Raw genomic sequence first — 14,419 nt, forward strand, 5'->3', positions numbered from 1 at the left:
TATCCCTAAATTTGGAGAGTTGGGTGTTAACCCTTCCAACAAAATCATCTGTAGAGACTGAATGGTTAGAGCTAGAGACTACTATGACCCATCTATGGAAAGCTGAGACCCTCACGAACACGTACATGTATTCGGTTTTGCTCTATACCGCTCACAAGCCACACGATAGTAGTTAGAAGGTGAGGTGTTTGTGGAAAATCCCAGGACATAGTCGCAAAGGCCAAACTCAAGACAGTTGTCACTGACTTGTTGGATATTCGTTTCCCATTTAACAACTAAAGCCTTGCACAAAGTACATCACCTCACACACTGGAAATCTACAATGGATTCACAAAAGTCTACTGAGAATGCGTAAATGTCCAAACGGATAAGTGAACCCAAACTCAGACTTTTCAAGAGTCAGTTGAGAATTCTACCATGACCAGAGATTGCTGCTAGCCTGGCAATCTAAACAGAGATTTCTTCCTCAGGGGGTTGCATGCTTGTCAAAATGACTTGTTCAAAAGTTCCTGCATTGGCCGGGAATCGAACCCGGGCCTCCCGCGTGGCAGGCGAGAATTCTACCACTGAACAACCAATGCCTTGCAATGCTGAAATAACCCTCACGGCTGGAAATCTGTCTGTCTGTCTGTCTGTCTGTCTGTCTGTCTGTCTGTCTGTCTGTCTGTCTGTCTGTCTGTCTGTCTGTCTGTCTGTCTGTCTGTCTGTCTAAAAACATTGAGAAACAAAATGACACGCAAACTCAGCAGCTAAATGACAATGTATTTTATTTTCTATATTTTAAAGGTTTATTTACAAACAAACAAAAATAAAAACAGAAATCCCCCCCAAAAAATTACAAACACCGTTTGTCTGCATATAGTTGTAAGAACGTTTTACATGTATCTTTCCATAGCCTGTGTCAAGTAACCAACTAATTGTTCATTTTTACCCAGCCTTGGTTAACTAACATGAATGAGCTCAACAATGATCAGGTCTGTCAGCAGGTTTTAAGGGGAGTGTACGTATGGCTCGTTACAACATTATCTCCATAATCTTCCCCTCTCTCTCCAACATGCACATTATCAGTAAACATATTAAACCTGTATTGTCGAGGTCGTAAACCAAAAGGTCCGGGCCCTTATTCACAAAGCGTCTCAGAGTGTGAGTGCTGATCTAGGAAGATCAGTTTAGTGCCGTCATTATAATCTAAAATTTAAAACTGTCCTAGATCAGCAATTCTACTCTGAGGCTTTGTGAATACAATCCCTATTTCCTTTCTACGGGCACTGTTCTTTTGTTATTTTTGCATTAAAAAAAAAAAAAAAAATAAATAAATATATATATATATATATACAAACTTATGTGCTGGATTATTCAGTGTTCTCCATACTGCTAAAATGGTAAACGCATGTGTCCCTTCATGCTGTGCTACAAACATCATCATAATGCCCATTCCAGAATGCTAGCTAGCTGTGGTCAGAATTATTGTGAAAAAAGCACATAGTTAGGAAACTTTCCCTCCAAAGGCATGCGTCAAAAACAGTGCTGCTATCCATCTGAACTGTGTAGAGTACTAGTTCCTATGGCAGAACAGTAAGAAAGAAAGTTTACTATGGCAGAACAGGATTAAGCGCTCTTTGTTGGAATAGAACATCTCTCCACATGTAGAACCCTAGAATGGGCCAGAGAGTTCCAATCTAGAATCTAGATAATATATCTCCCTTTTAACCTTCTTTCCACTTCATCTAACTGACTGAAGAGTCTGTATCGGTTTTCAAAACAAAGAAAATTACTTAGAATGTTTTGCTTTGGCCAGTTTCATTCCATGCAGCATTAATAATCAACCCATCATCAGCGGCTAGCTACAAAGAAAGTTACACATGTGCTCAGAATTTCTATAATGTCTAGTCAACTTGTCATGTTATACCTTCCCAGTTCTATAGACTGCACTTCTTACTGTACTAGTCATTACTGTAATTCTGAGAATGCTAGAATAGAATGACAGAACCATTTTATAGAAGTTCACATTGTGTTAAAAAATTCCAACTGATAAACAGAGACATTTGGCCACCTTCATTGCTTACATCTTCCTCTCTAAAAATACTGAAACATAGAACACATAGGGTCTTCCCTGTGGCTCAGTTGGTAAAGCATGGTGTTTGCAACACCAGCGTGATGTGTGCAACGCCAGGGTTGTGGGTTTGATTCCCACGGGGGGCCAGTACAAAAAAAAAAAATTACATGTATACATTCACTGCTGTAAGTCGCTCTGGATAAGAGCATCTGCTAAATGTAATAAATGAATGCATGTGTGGCCGCAGGCACATATACACATCGTAGCTCTTCACACTCAAAGAATGGAACATTGCAATAATTTTAGGCACAAATACTTAAGAATGTCCTTTTTGTGAAAATTCAAATGCTTCCGTTACACATGAATAATGTCTAGGCAAACAATGAACAAAACAACAAAACATAATCTCACACTACATTGAACGTCAACATTTGTAGATACTATCTTTTTTTAAGTGTTTGTGAGAGTGCATGCTTTTTATGAGACATTTTGTGGGTGGACTCTGTATTGGTAGAATATTGAAACACGTCTGTATTGAAGTACTGTTCAAATATTTTTAAACTCTGATAGAGCCTGTTTGGTGCCATGAAGACCGTCTCTAAAACCATGAGAGGTTGTTGTCATTGTGTGTGAGGAAAATATCATACTCATTACTCACATGGTCGTGATACACAATTCATTGGGTTCTTTAACAAACAAAAACATAAATTCATAAGCATGTCAAATAGCCTACAACCTTACAGGGTAAGCGGTGTTATCATGTCTGACCTCATTTGATTGACTTACAGTTGAGTCACATTTCTGGACCCTCAGGATACTAAATAAATAGGTGCATAAATGTTTTTTGTTGTTGCTATTGTTACAGTTACTATTGTTTACTGTAATGTGTTGTTATTGCACATGTTGAATTTAATTGTCAGCATGTTGAAAATTTGATTGATTTGATTGAAATTTTCAACAACCAAAAGATTACTCCTCTTATTACCGATGTTCGTCACAGTATTCTGATTTTAAGATATTCCCCAGTCAGCTTAGAGTATCTAGGCCATGATATGATGAATTCACACACACATGAGAAAGACACCTTAATGCAAACCAGCATGTGTTGATCTCGCGCTAATAACACATTTTTGGAAAATCGTCCCTGAACACTTGACTTTATGACACTTCCCAGAAGTGTCTGGAAAGGTCACATCTGTCTCTTCAACATCAGTTGACTGTGACTGGTAAGTTGAGAACACAGTAATACCCAGTTAACAGCTGATATTATACACTCCTAGAATGCAAACCTACAACATAGGCATATTGCTGAAAAAGTCCTAGAAAATGTATCAATTGTCTGTCGGCAGGAAGACTTTTCTTTCCATTGAGATGAATGAGATTTAAAAAAATAGCATTCAACCTGCCACACTATTCTATCACATTATTCACAATACATGATATGAAAGGCTAGTCAATGAAGAGAAAATGTTAAAAATCAACAATTAAAAAAAGCTGACAGAATATAACATCCAAACATGTAACACATTTTGCTTTTTCAAACTTAGTTCTTTCAGTGGACTAAATAAACAATTTCATGAAAAAATAGGGAATCAAATGGTGTCAAAAGTAATTAAAACATTTCCAGTCAAGATATAAGATTCAACAATGATTCATATTTACAGTAATTCTAAAGTGGCATATTGTGTGTGGGTCGTCAGACATATAATAACTGGTAATTGCTGTAGGCAACTCACCCAACACACCCACAGTAAAAAATTATTGACAACTTCACGTACACTTTAACAAGGTATTGTATTGTGTAGCATGAATATATTGGTAAAATTAAAGTTATTGGTATTATCCATTTTACTGAAATCATATATAGCATCTCTAGAAATAATATTGTTCCAAAGATGGAGTAGCATAAAGAAGAAACATGTTTGAAGTGTATAATAAAAAGTGTTATTAAGCAGCCGACTCCATAAATGAGTGTTGAAATCTCAAGTGTAAAAAATAATCTTTAATCTCTCTTTCTCTTCTTATATATTGCTTGGCGTTTTATTAAAAATAAATTAATTAATTATGAAACAAGGACATAAATATTATACAGACAAATAAGGATTCTCAGTTTGACTTCAGAACAGGCATTTCGCAGTATCAAGTAGTGCTAGCTATTGCATTAAGGTTTTCTTATCTCTAATGAACATATGTATTGCTGTCACATATTCACTTTTTTTCCACATATAGATGATATCCAGGTTCCTGAAAGAAATAAGATACTGTTATGATTGAGAATGCACCACACAGTATCTGCAAATACTTGATCTATAAAACTATTTACAACACACATATAGATAATCTTCATATCACAGTCTATTGCATAATGTTGATAATCTTTAGTTTAGAAATATTATAAATGTACACCGTTTTTTAAGCAACATTACATCACTGTCTGAAATTAGGAATAGAAAAAACAGAATCATCCATCCCTCGCCCACACCACACAACATCCTTCTCTCCAAAAATAAAAATAAAAGCAGCAATTATATTTATTTCATGCCCTTTGGATCCGAACCACTTTATGAAGATATTGTGGCTCAAGAGGATGTATTGCTGAGAGCAATGGAACACCTAGCTACTGTACTTGTGTTTGATTGCTAAGATAAGATAAAGGTTCCACTAATTTGTAATCAGATTTATGTTTGAGTGTGTGCTTTTTGACAGTTTCAAGGTTCGCTTGCGTCAGTTATTCCACAGTGGTGATAAAGCTGTGTAGTATGAGAAGATATTTGTTCCTCTTTACACAGGTACAAATAAAATAAAAAAATAAAAACCCTTCCAACAAAATCATCTGTAGAGACTGAATGGTTAGAGCTAGAGACTACTATGACCCATCTATGGAAAGCTGAGACCCTCACGAACACGTACATGTATTCGGTTTACGAACACGTACATGTATTCGGTTTTGCTCTATACCGCTCACAAGCCACACGATAGTAGTTAGAAGGTGAGGTGTTTGTGGAAAATCCCAGGACATAGTCGCAAAGGCCAACCTCAAGACAGTTGTCACTGACTTGTTGGATATTCGTTTCCCATTTAACAACTAAAGCCTTGCACAAAGTACATCACCTCACACACTGGAAATCTACAATGGATTCCCAAAAGTCTACTGAGAATGCGTAAATGTCCAAACGGTAAGTGAACCCAAACTCAGACTTTTCAAGAGTCAGTTAAGAATTCTACCATGACCAGAGATTGCTGCTAGCCTGGCAATCTAAACAGAGATTTCTTCCTCAGGGGGTTGCATGCTTGTCAAAATGACTTGTTCAAAAGTTCCTGCATTGGCCGGGAATCGAACCCGGGCCTCCCGCGTGGCAGGCGAGAATTCTACCACTGAACAACCAATGCCTTGCAATGCTGAAATAACCCTCACGGCTGGAAATCTGTCTGTCTGTCTGTCTGTCTGTCTGTCTGTCTGTCTGTCTGTCTGTCTGTCTGTCTGTCTGTCTGTCTGTCTGTCTGTCTGTCTGTCTGTCTGTCTGTCTGTCTAAAAACATTGAGAAACAAAATGACACGCAAACTCAGCAGCTAAATGACAATGTATTTTATTTTCTATATTTTAAAGGTTTATTTACAAACAAACAAAAATAAAAACAGAAATCCCCCCCAAAAAATTACAAACACCGTTTGTCTGCATATAGTTGTAAGAACGTTTTACATGTACCTTTCCATAGCCTGTGTCAAGTAACCAACTAATTGTTCATTTTTACCCAGCCTTGGTTAACTAACATGAATGAGCTCAACAATGATCAGGTCTGTCAGCAGGTTTTAAGGGGAGTGTACGTATGGCTCGTTACAACATTATCTCCATAATCTTCCCCTCTCTCTCCAACATGCACATTATCAGTAAACATATTAAACCTGTATTGTCGAGGTCGTAAACCAAAAGGTCCGGGCCCTTATTCACAAAGCGTCTCAGAGTGTGAGTGCTGATCTAGGAAGATCAGTTTAGTGCCGTCATTATAATCTAAAAGTTAAAACTGTCCTAGATCAGCAATTCTACTCTGAGGCTTTGTGAATACAATCCCTATTTCCTTTCTACGGGCACTGTTCTTTTGTTATTTTTGCATTAAAAAAAATAAAAAAAAAAATATATATATATATATATATACAAACTTATGTGCTGGATTATTCAGTGTTCTCCATACTGCTAAAATGGTAAACGCATGTGTCCCTTCATGCTGTGCTACAAACATCATCATAATGCCCATTCCAGAATGCTAGCTAGCTGTGGTCAGAATTATTGTGAAAAAAGCACATAGTTAGGAAACTTTCCCTCCAAAGGCATGCGTCAAAAACAGTGCTGCTATCCATCTGAACTGTGTAGAGTACTAGTTCCTATGGCAGAACAGTAAGAAAGAAAGTTTACTATGGCAGAACAGGATTAAGCGCTCTTTGTTGGAATAGAACATCTCTCCACATGTAGAACCCTAGAATGGGCCAGAGAGTTCCAATCTAGAATCTAGATAATATATCTCCCTTTTAACCTTCTTTCCACTTCATCTAACTGACTGAAGAGTCTGTATCGGTTTTCAAAACAAAGAAAATTACTTAGAATGTTTTGCTTTGGCCAGTTTCATTCCATGCAGCATTAATAATCAACCCATCATCAGCGGCTAGCTACAAAGAAAGTTACACATGTGCTCAGAATTTCTATAATGTCTAGTCAACTTGTCATGTTATACCTTCCCAGTTCTATAGACTGCACTTCTTACTGTACTAGTCATTACTGTAATTCTGAGAATGCTAGAATAGAATGACAGAACCATTTTATAGAAGTTCACATTGTGTTAAAAAATTCCAACTGATAAACAGAGACATTTGGCCACCTTCATTGCTTACATCTTCCTCTCTAAAAATACTGAAACATAGAACACATAGGGTCTTCCCTGTGGCTCAGTTGGTAAAGCATGGTGTTTGCAACACCAGCGTGATGTGTGCAACGCCAGGGTTGTGGGTTTGATTCCCACGGGGGGCCAGTACAAAAAAAAAAATTAAATGTATACATTCACTGCTGTAAGTCGCTCTGGATAAGAGCATCTGCTAAATGAATGCATGTGTGGCCGCAGGCACATATACACATCGTAGCTCTTCACACTCAAAGAATGGAACATTGCAATAATTTTAGGCACAAATACTTAAGAATGTCCTTTTTGTGAAAATTCAAATGCTTCCGTTACACATGAATAATGTCTAGGCAAACAATGAACAAAACAACAAAACATAATCTCACACTACATTGAACGTCAACATTTGTAGATACTATCTTTTTTTAAGTGTTTGTGAGAGTGCATGCTTTTTATGAGACATTTTGTGGGTGGACTCTGTATTGGTAGAATATTGAAACACGTCTGTATTGAAGTACTGTTCAAATATTTTTAAACTCTGATAGAGCCTGTTTGGTGCCATGAAGACCGTCTCTAAAACCATGAGAGGTTGTTGTCATTGTGTGTGAGGAAAATATCATACTCATTACTCACATGGTCGTGATACACAATTCATTGGGTTCTTTAACAAACAAAAACATAAATTCATAAGCATGTCAAATAGCCTACAACCTTACAGGGTAAGCGGTGTTATCATGTCTGACCTCATTTGATTGACTTACAGTTGAGTCACATTTCTGGACCCTCAGGATACTAAATAAATAGGTGCATAAATGTTTTTTGTTGTTGCTATTGTTACAGTTACTATTGTTTACTGTAATGTGTTGTTATTGCACATGTTGAATTTAATTGTCAGCATGTTGAAAATTTGATTGATTTGATTGAAATTTTCAACAACCAAAAGATTACTCCTCTTATTACCGATGTTAGTCACAGTATTCTGATTTTAAGATATTCCCCAGTCAGCTTAGAGTATCTAGGCCATGATATGATGAATTCACACACACATGAGAAAGACACCTTAATGCAAACCAGCATGTGTTGATCTCGCGCTAATAACACATTTTTGGAAAATCGTCCCTGAACACTTGACTTTATGACACTTCCCAGAAGTGTCTGGAAAGGTCACATCTGTCTCTTCAACATCTGTTGACTGTGACTGGTAAGTTGAGAACACAGTAATACCCAGTTAACAGCTGATATTATACACTCCTAGAATGCAAACCTACAACATAGGCATATTGCTGAAAAAGTCCTAGAAAATGTATCAATTGTCTGTCGGCAGGAAGACTTTTCTTTCCATTGAGATGAATGAGATTTTAAAAAATAGCATTCAACCTGCCACACTATTCTATCACATTATTCACAATACATGATATGAAAGGCTAGTCAATGAAGAGAAAATGTTAAAAATCAACAATTAAAAAAAGCTGACAGAATATAACATCCAAACATGTAACACATTTTGCTTTTTCAAACTTAGTTCTTTCAGTGGACTAAATAAACAATTTCATGAAAAAATAGGGAATCAAATGGTGTCAAAAGTAATTAAAACATTTCCAGTCAAGATATAAGATTCAACAATGATTCATATTTACAGTAATTCTAAAGTGGCATATTGTGTGTGGGTCGTCAGACATATAATAACTGGTAATTGCTGTAGGCAACTCACCCAACACACCCACAGTAAAAAATTATTGACAACTTCACGTACACTTTAACAAGGTATTGTATTGTGTAACATGAATATATTGGTAAAATTAAAGTTATTGGTATTATCCATTTTACTGAAATCATATATAGCATCTCTAGAAATAATATTGTTCCAAAGATGGAGTAGCATAAAGAAGAAACATGTTTGAAGTGTATAATAAAAAGTGTTATTAAGCAGCCGACTCCATAAATGAGTGTTGAAATCTCAAGTGTAAAAAATAATCTTTAATCTCTCTTTCTCTTCTTATATATTGCTTGGCGTTTTATTAAAAATAAATTAATTAATTATGAAACAAGGACATAAATATTATACAGACAAATAAGGATTCTCAGTTTGACTTCAGAACAGGCATTTCGCAGTATCAAGTAGTGCTAGCTATTGCATTAAGGTTTTCTTATCTCTAATGAACATATGTATTGCTGTCACATATTCACTTTTTTTCCACATATAGATGATATCCAGGTTCCTGAAAGAAATAAGATACTGTTATGATTGAGAATGCACCACACAGTATCTGCAAATACTTGATCTATAAAACTATTTACAACACACATATAGATAATCTTCATATCACAGTCTATTGCATAATGTTGATAATCTTTAGTTTAGAAATATTATAAATGTACACCGTTTTTTAAGCAACATTACATCACTGTCTGAAATTAGGAATAGAAAAAACAGAATCATCCATCCCTCGCCCACACCACACAACATCCTTCTCTCCAAAAATAAAAATAAAAGCAGCAATTATATTTATTTCATGCCCTTTGGATCCGAACCACTTTATGAAGATATTGTGGCTCAAGAGGATGTATTGCTGAGAGCAATGGAACACCTAGCTACTGTACTTGTGTTTGATTGCTAAGATAAGATAAAGGTTCCACTAATTTGTAATCAGATTTATGTTTGAGTGTGTGCTTTTTGACAGTTTCAAGGTTCGCTTGCGTCAGTTATTCCACAGTGGTGATAAAGCTGTGTAGTATGAGAAGATATTTGTTCCTCTTTACACAGGTACAAATAAAATAAAAAAATAAAAAATACTCAGGATTCATCAAGACGTATTCCAGTTTACAAAAACAGAAAAGAACAAACAAACAAAAACAACTCCCCCCCTAAAATATCCATACATTGTATATTTATATTTTTCAGAAAGGAATACTCATGTTTTATATACTACAGCTTTTAAATAGTCTTTGCCAAATATTCTAGTTTGATTTACAGAATATACATTCTTAAGTTTAGGAAGAAATGTGTCTAAAATATAATACAAGGGTAGCCTGTATTATATTGTATCTCCATTAAAAATGAATTCAAACAGAAGTTTAAAAAAGTAAAATGGGATCATAAATTTGATGTGAACCGCATCTTATCTTGGTCGGTCTCTGTACTGCTTAAGTTAGAATCTCTTCTATAATCTTTTCTAGAGCCTGTGGAATCCCTGTGCTGGGCTGTAGAGGACACCGCTCGCACCGGGGGCAATGCTCCCGATGACATCTGGCGGAACAGGTTGACCCTCTGGGGCACTGTGGTGCGGAGACCGCTCTGCATAGCTGTCCCCTGGACCGCAGCCACCGGCAGGGCGATGGAGGACAGGCAGTCCCCGGACACTCCAGCGTGCGCTCTGGGCCCCAGGGATGTGTCATGGGGCAGGGAGGGTTGGGAGGCAGATAGGTGGCGCACGTCTTGACTCAGGCTTCCAGACTGGAGAGTATGGCTGCCCTTGTGCAGAATTTCACCCCTCTGAGGTGAAGGGACTTGCTGCTGTGTTGGCTGCTGCTGCTGTTGTGGTTGTTGTGTTGCCGAGGAGGCTGCAGCTCCTCCGGTTTGCTGGGGAAGCTGTTGTGGTTGCTGTGGTAGTGGTTGTTGGGGTGGTAGGGCAGTAGACAGCGGCTGCTGGATAAGGGAGAGCTGGGAGGCAGTGGGCGAGCCATACTGGAAGCTGCGTACTAGCAGCCCAGGGGTCTGCATGGGTGGACTGCACACAGCCGTATTGAAGGATACCGGGGACATGATAGCCCCTTGCTGCTGTAGAGAGAGGGGGGTCTGGGAGACGGGCGAGGATGAGTTCAAGTTGCTGTGGGAGACACTGGGGACAGGGTAGACACCCTGCGACGAGGCTGGCAGGATGTGGGCGGCGGCTGTGGCGGAGGGGGCAATGATGCCTGAAGCACTGTATGTTAAATGGGCGGCTGACTGCTGAAACTGGTTGTTGCCCAGGGCAGTGGTGTAGGGCTGCTGAGCCGGAGAGTTAATTATGGAATTTCCAGATATTGGGGTGAAATTCATCCCGGTGACCGACATCCCTGTGAGCGACTGCTTGCGGTCCACCATCATCACCATCTCCCTGTCCTGCCGGATTATCTGCTTCAATATCTCATTCTCCTGTGTGTTGAACACCCCAGCGTTCAGATCCTTCTGGAACTTCTGGAGGAGCAGGCTGTTCTTCTTTCCTGTTAGGAGTAGATCAGTTAGCGGTTAGGTTGACTTCAGCCATGGCACACATGTTAACATATTAACAAACCACACTATATACACTCCAGCAAAGGTGGATGTTATGACACTGGTTATTATGAGGTGTGATAACAGTGAGTATAAATGGGGGTGACTATGGTTTAAGTATAAGGAAATCTGAGTGAGAGTACTGTAGTAAGAAAACAAAACATAATAGTACATAGTGATAAGATATTAAGAAGTAAGATGTAAAAGGTAAGATATAAATATAGAGAGTAGTATAAGGATTTAGGATATACCCCCCCCCCCCCAAAAAAAGGTTAGATTCTAATAATTTTCACAAATACACCATAGGATTCAGTATCTAATTAAAAAACATTCAATTTACGCCTTACTCATTTTGACTGCACATTCAGTAGTACCACAGTTGGCTATAAACTACAGAATACACTGTAAGGATTCGCTGTGTACTACTCCCTTCACAGAACAGCGCAAACTGGCTCTAACCAGAATAGAAAGAGGAGTGGGAGGCCCCGGTGCACAACTGAGCAAGAGGACAAGTACTTTAGAGTGTCTAGTTTGAGAAACAGACGGCTCACAAGTCCTCAACTGGCAGCTTCATTAAATAGTACCCACAAAACACCAGTCTCAACATCAACAGGGAAGAGGCGACTCCGGAATGCTGGCCTTCTAGGCAGAGTTCCTCTGTCCAGTGTCTTTGTTCTTTTGCCCATCTTAATATTTTATTTTTATTGGCCAGTCTGATATATGGCTTTTTCTTTGCAACTCTGGGAGTACTATTTAATGAAGCTGCCAGTTGAGGACTTGAGGCATCTGTTTCTCAAACTAGACACTCTAATGTACTTGTCCTCTTGCTCAGTTGTGCACCGGGGCCTCCCACACTTGCACTTGAAAAGACTTTCAAAGTTCTTGGAATATTCCATATTGACTGACCTTCATGTCTCAACCCTCCTGTTGTGTTCGTTTCATGTTAATTAATTCTGTGTTCCCCGTCCAAAATGACCGCCCCATTATAGCTGATTATAAATCCATAATAATACATATATTATTACCTAATGTTGTGTTAGATCTTTTTATCAACTTAAGTTCTTGTGAACAATACAAGTTTTTAATAAGTTCTATTTACTATTTATGGCCTGTAGGCCTCATTGACCTGAGCTCATACAACTAATTTTTGAGTAAAAAAAGCATAATGTATGAATTACTTTGACTAAAACAAAAACTCAGATGAAACATTTTGTGCTATTTATCACAGACTACTTTGTGTCAAAGTTTAACAAGGACATTTGTTTTGAAACCATTTCAAATGTTTAAATAGTGGCAGGATTTTATGTAATCAACCCGGATATGGCATATCTCGTTGGCTGTGGGGTCATCCTGATAGCATTTTCAGCCGACAGCCGACCTCTCCTCTCAGGTGGAGATGAAGACCAGAACAAATTCCCATACTTTAACCGGAATGCTACAACAACCTCAGCATGACCCTCTTCTTCATCACTGGATGGTTCCATCGGTTGTCTCTTGGTCTGGATCATATTCTGTGTTCAACTTCTGACACTTCCTCCTCTAATGCATCCTCACTGTCAGTTTCCTGGCCTCTCTCCTCCTCACCAGTATCATGATCAAAGATATGATCAAGAGCCTCACATACAGTATATAATTTGGTCATTGTGCTGCCACAGAATTAATTGTGAGCAAGGCCTCAAAAAAGCTTTATATACCAGAGCTGAGAGAAAGGTTCTACATATTATTGAAACAATGTTGTGATTGTTTGTGAGAATGCCAACAGGTGTCTTTCCTGTGGGGGAAAGATTCTATTGGGGAAAGATTCCCATGGGGGTTGCCATGGAAGCCAAGAAGGGGAGTGAGGTGTGTGTGTGTGTGTGTGTGTGTGTGTGTGTGTGTGTGTGTGTGTGTGTGTGTGTGTGTGTGTGTGTGTGTGTGTGTGTGTGTGTGTGTGTGTGTGTGTGTGTGTGTGTGTGTGTTCAAACACACATGCATGTGGGGTCTGGGAGAGGAAGTGTGTCCATCTGATGAATAGGCATGTGCATGAACTCAGTTTTATACACTAATTGTAGTCTCACCCATTCATTTCTAATGACCGGTCATTTCTGACTGGGAACACCACAGGTGTACAAAAGTTAAATAAAACACTCAAAATTGAATGAAAATCCTCCAAATGTATTTTGTGTGTTCAGACGCCCTGTGTGGACAAAGTCATGGAACCTTATGACAATCAGATTAAATTAACGGGATTGATTTTGACAACAGCCAGTGGAAAATCAGAGCGGCAAATTTAAAACAGCTAAAATCTCATAGTTCCATTTTCTCAAACAATCAACTATTTTACACCATTTTAAAGACACACTTCTCGTTAAAAACCTATTACATCTAGATGTTCCGCTAGCGGAACACTGCTCCAATATCCAATGATAGGGCGTGGCGCGAATTACAAACTCCTCAAAAATCCCAAAACGTCAATTTTTCAAACATATGACTATTTTACACCGTTTTAAAGACAAGACTCTCATTTATCTAACCACATTGTCCGATTTCAAAAAGGCTTTAAAACGAAAGCAAAACATTAGATTATGTCAGGAGAGTACCCAGCCAGAAATAATCACACACCCATTTTTCAAGCTAGCATATAATGTCACAAAAACCAAAACCACAGCTAAATGCAGCACTAACCTTTGATGATCTTCATCAGATGACACTCCTAGGACATTATGTTATACAATACATGCATGTTTTATTCAATCAAGTTCATATTTATATAAAAAAAACAGCTTTTTACATTAGCATGTGACGTTCAGAACTAGCATACCCACCAAAACTTCCGGTGAATTTACTAAATTACTCACGATAAACGTTCACAAAAAACATAACAATTATTTTAAGAATTATAGATACAGAACTCCTTTATGCAATCGCGGTGTCCGATTTTAAAATAGCTTTTCGGTGAAAGCACATTTTGCAATATTCTGAGTAGATAGCCCGGCCATCACAGGCTAGCTATTTTGACACCCACCAAGTTTGGTACTCATCAAACTCAGATTTACTATAAGAAAAATTGGATTACCTTTGCTGTTCTTCGTCAGAATGCACTTCCAGGACTTCTACTCTACACCAATGTTGTTTTGGTTCCAAATAATCCATAGTTATATCCAAATAGCGGCGTTTTGTTCTTGCGTTCAAGACACTATCCGAAGGGTGACGCGCCGGCGCATATCGTGACAAAAAAAATTC

At 38.2% G+C, this 14,419-nt stretch overlaps 1 protein-coding gene and 2 non-coding genes across 3 annotated transcripts in view; all 3 read right to left on the reverse strand.

Moving 5' to 3' along the window:
• Positions 1-510: 510 nt before the first annotated feature.
• On the reverse strand, positions 511-581 carry trnag-gcc (transfer RNA glycine (anticodon GCC)). The gene has a single exon. It is a non-coding gene; the product is annotated as a tRNA-Gly (tRNA).
• A 4,794-nt stretch (positions 582-5,375) lies between these two features.
• Positions 5,376-5,446, reverse strand: trnag-gcc (transfer RNA glycine (anticodon GCC)). Its single transcript has one exon. It is a non-coding gene; the product is annotated as a tRNA-Gly (tRNA).
• Positions 5,447-8,907: 3,461 nt separating this feature from the next.
• LOC115159075 (potassium/sodium hyperpolarization-activated cyclic nucleotide-gated channel 1-like) overlaps positions 8,908-14,419 on the reverse strand; it is a 203,474-nt gene continuing 197,962 nt past the window's right edge. Inside the window, exon 8 of the mRNA XM_029708447.1 lies at positions 8,908-11,148. Coding sequence (XP_029564307.1) covers positions 10,040-11,148 — 1,109 coding nt within the window. The 3' untranslated portion in view covers positions 8,908-10,039. The remainder of the gene's footprint in view (positions 11,149-14,419) is intronic.

Source organism: Salmo trutta, chromosome 23, assembly GCF_901001165.1.
Source record: "Salmo trutta chromosome 23, fSalTru1.1, whole genome shotgun sequence".
Taxonomy (NCBI): domain Eukaryota; kingdom Metazoa; phylum Chordata; class Actinopteri; order Salmoniformes; family Salmonidae; genus Salmo; species Salmo trutta.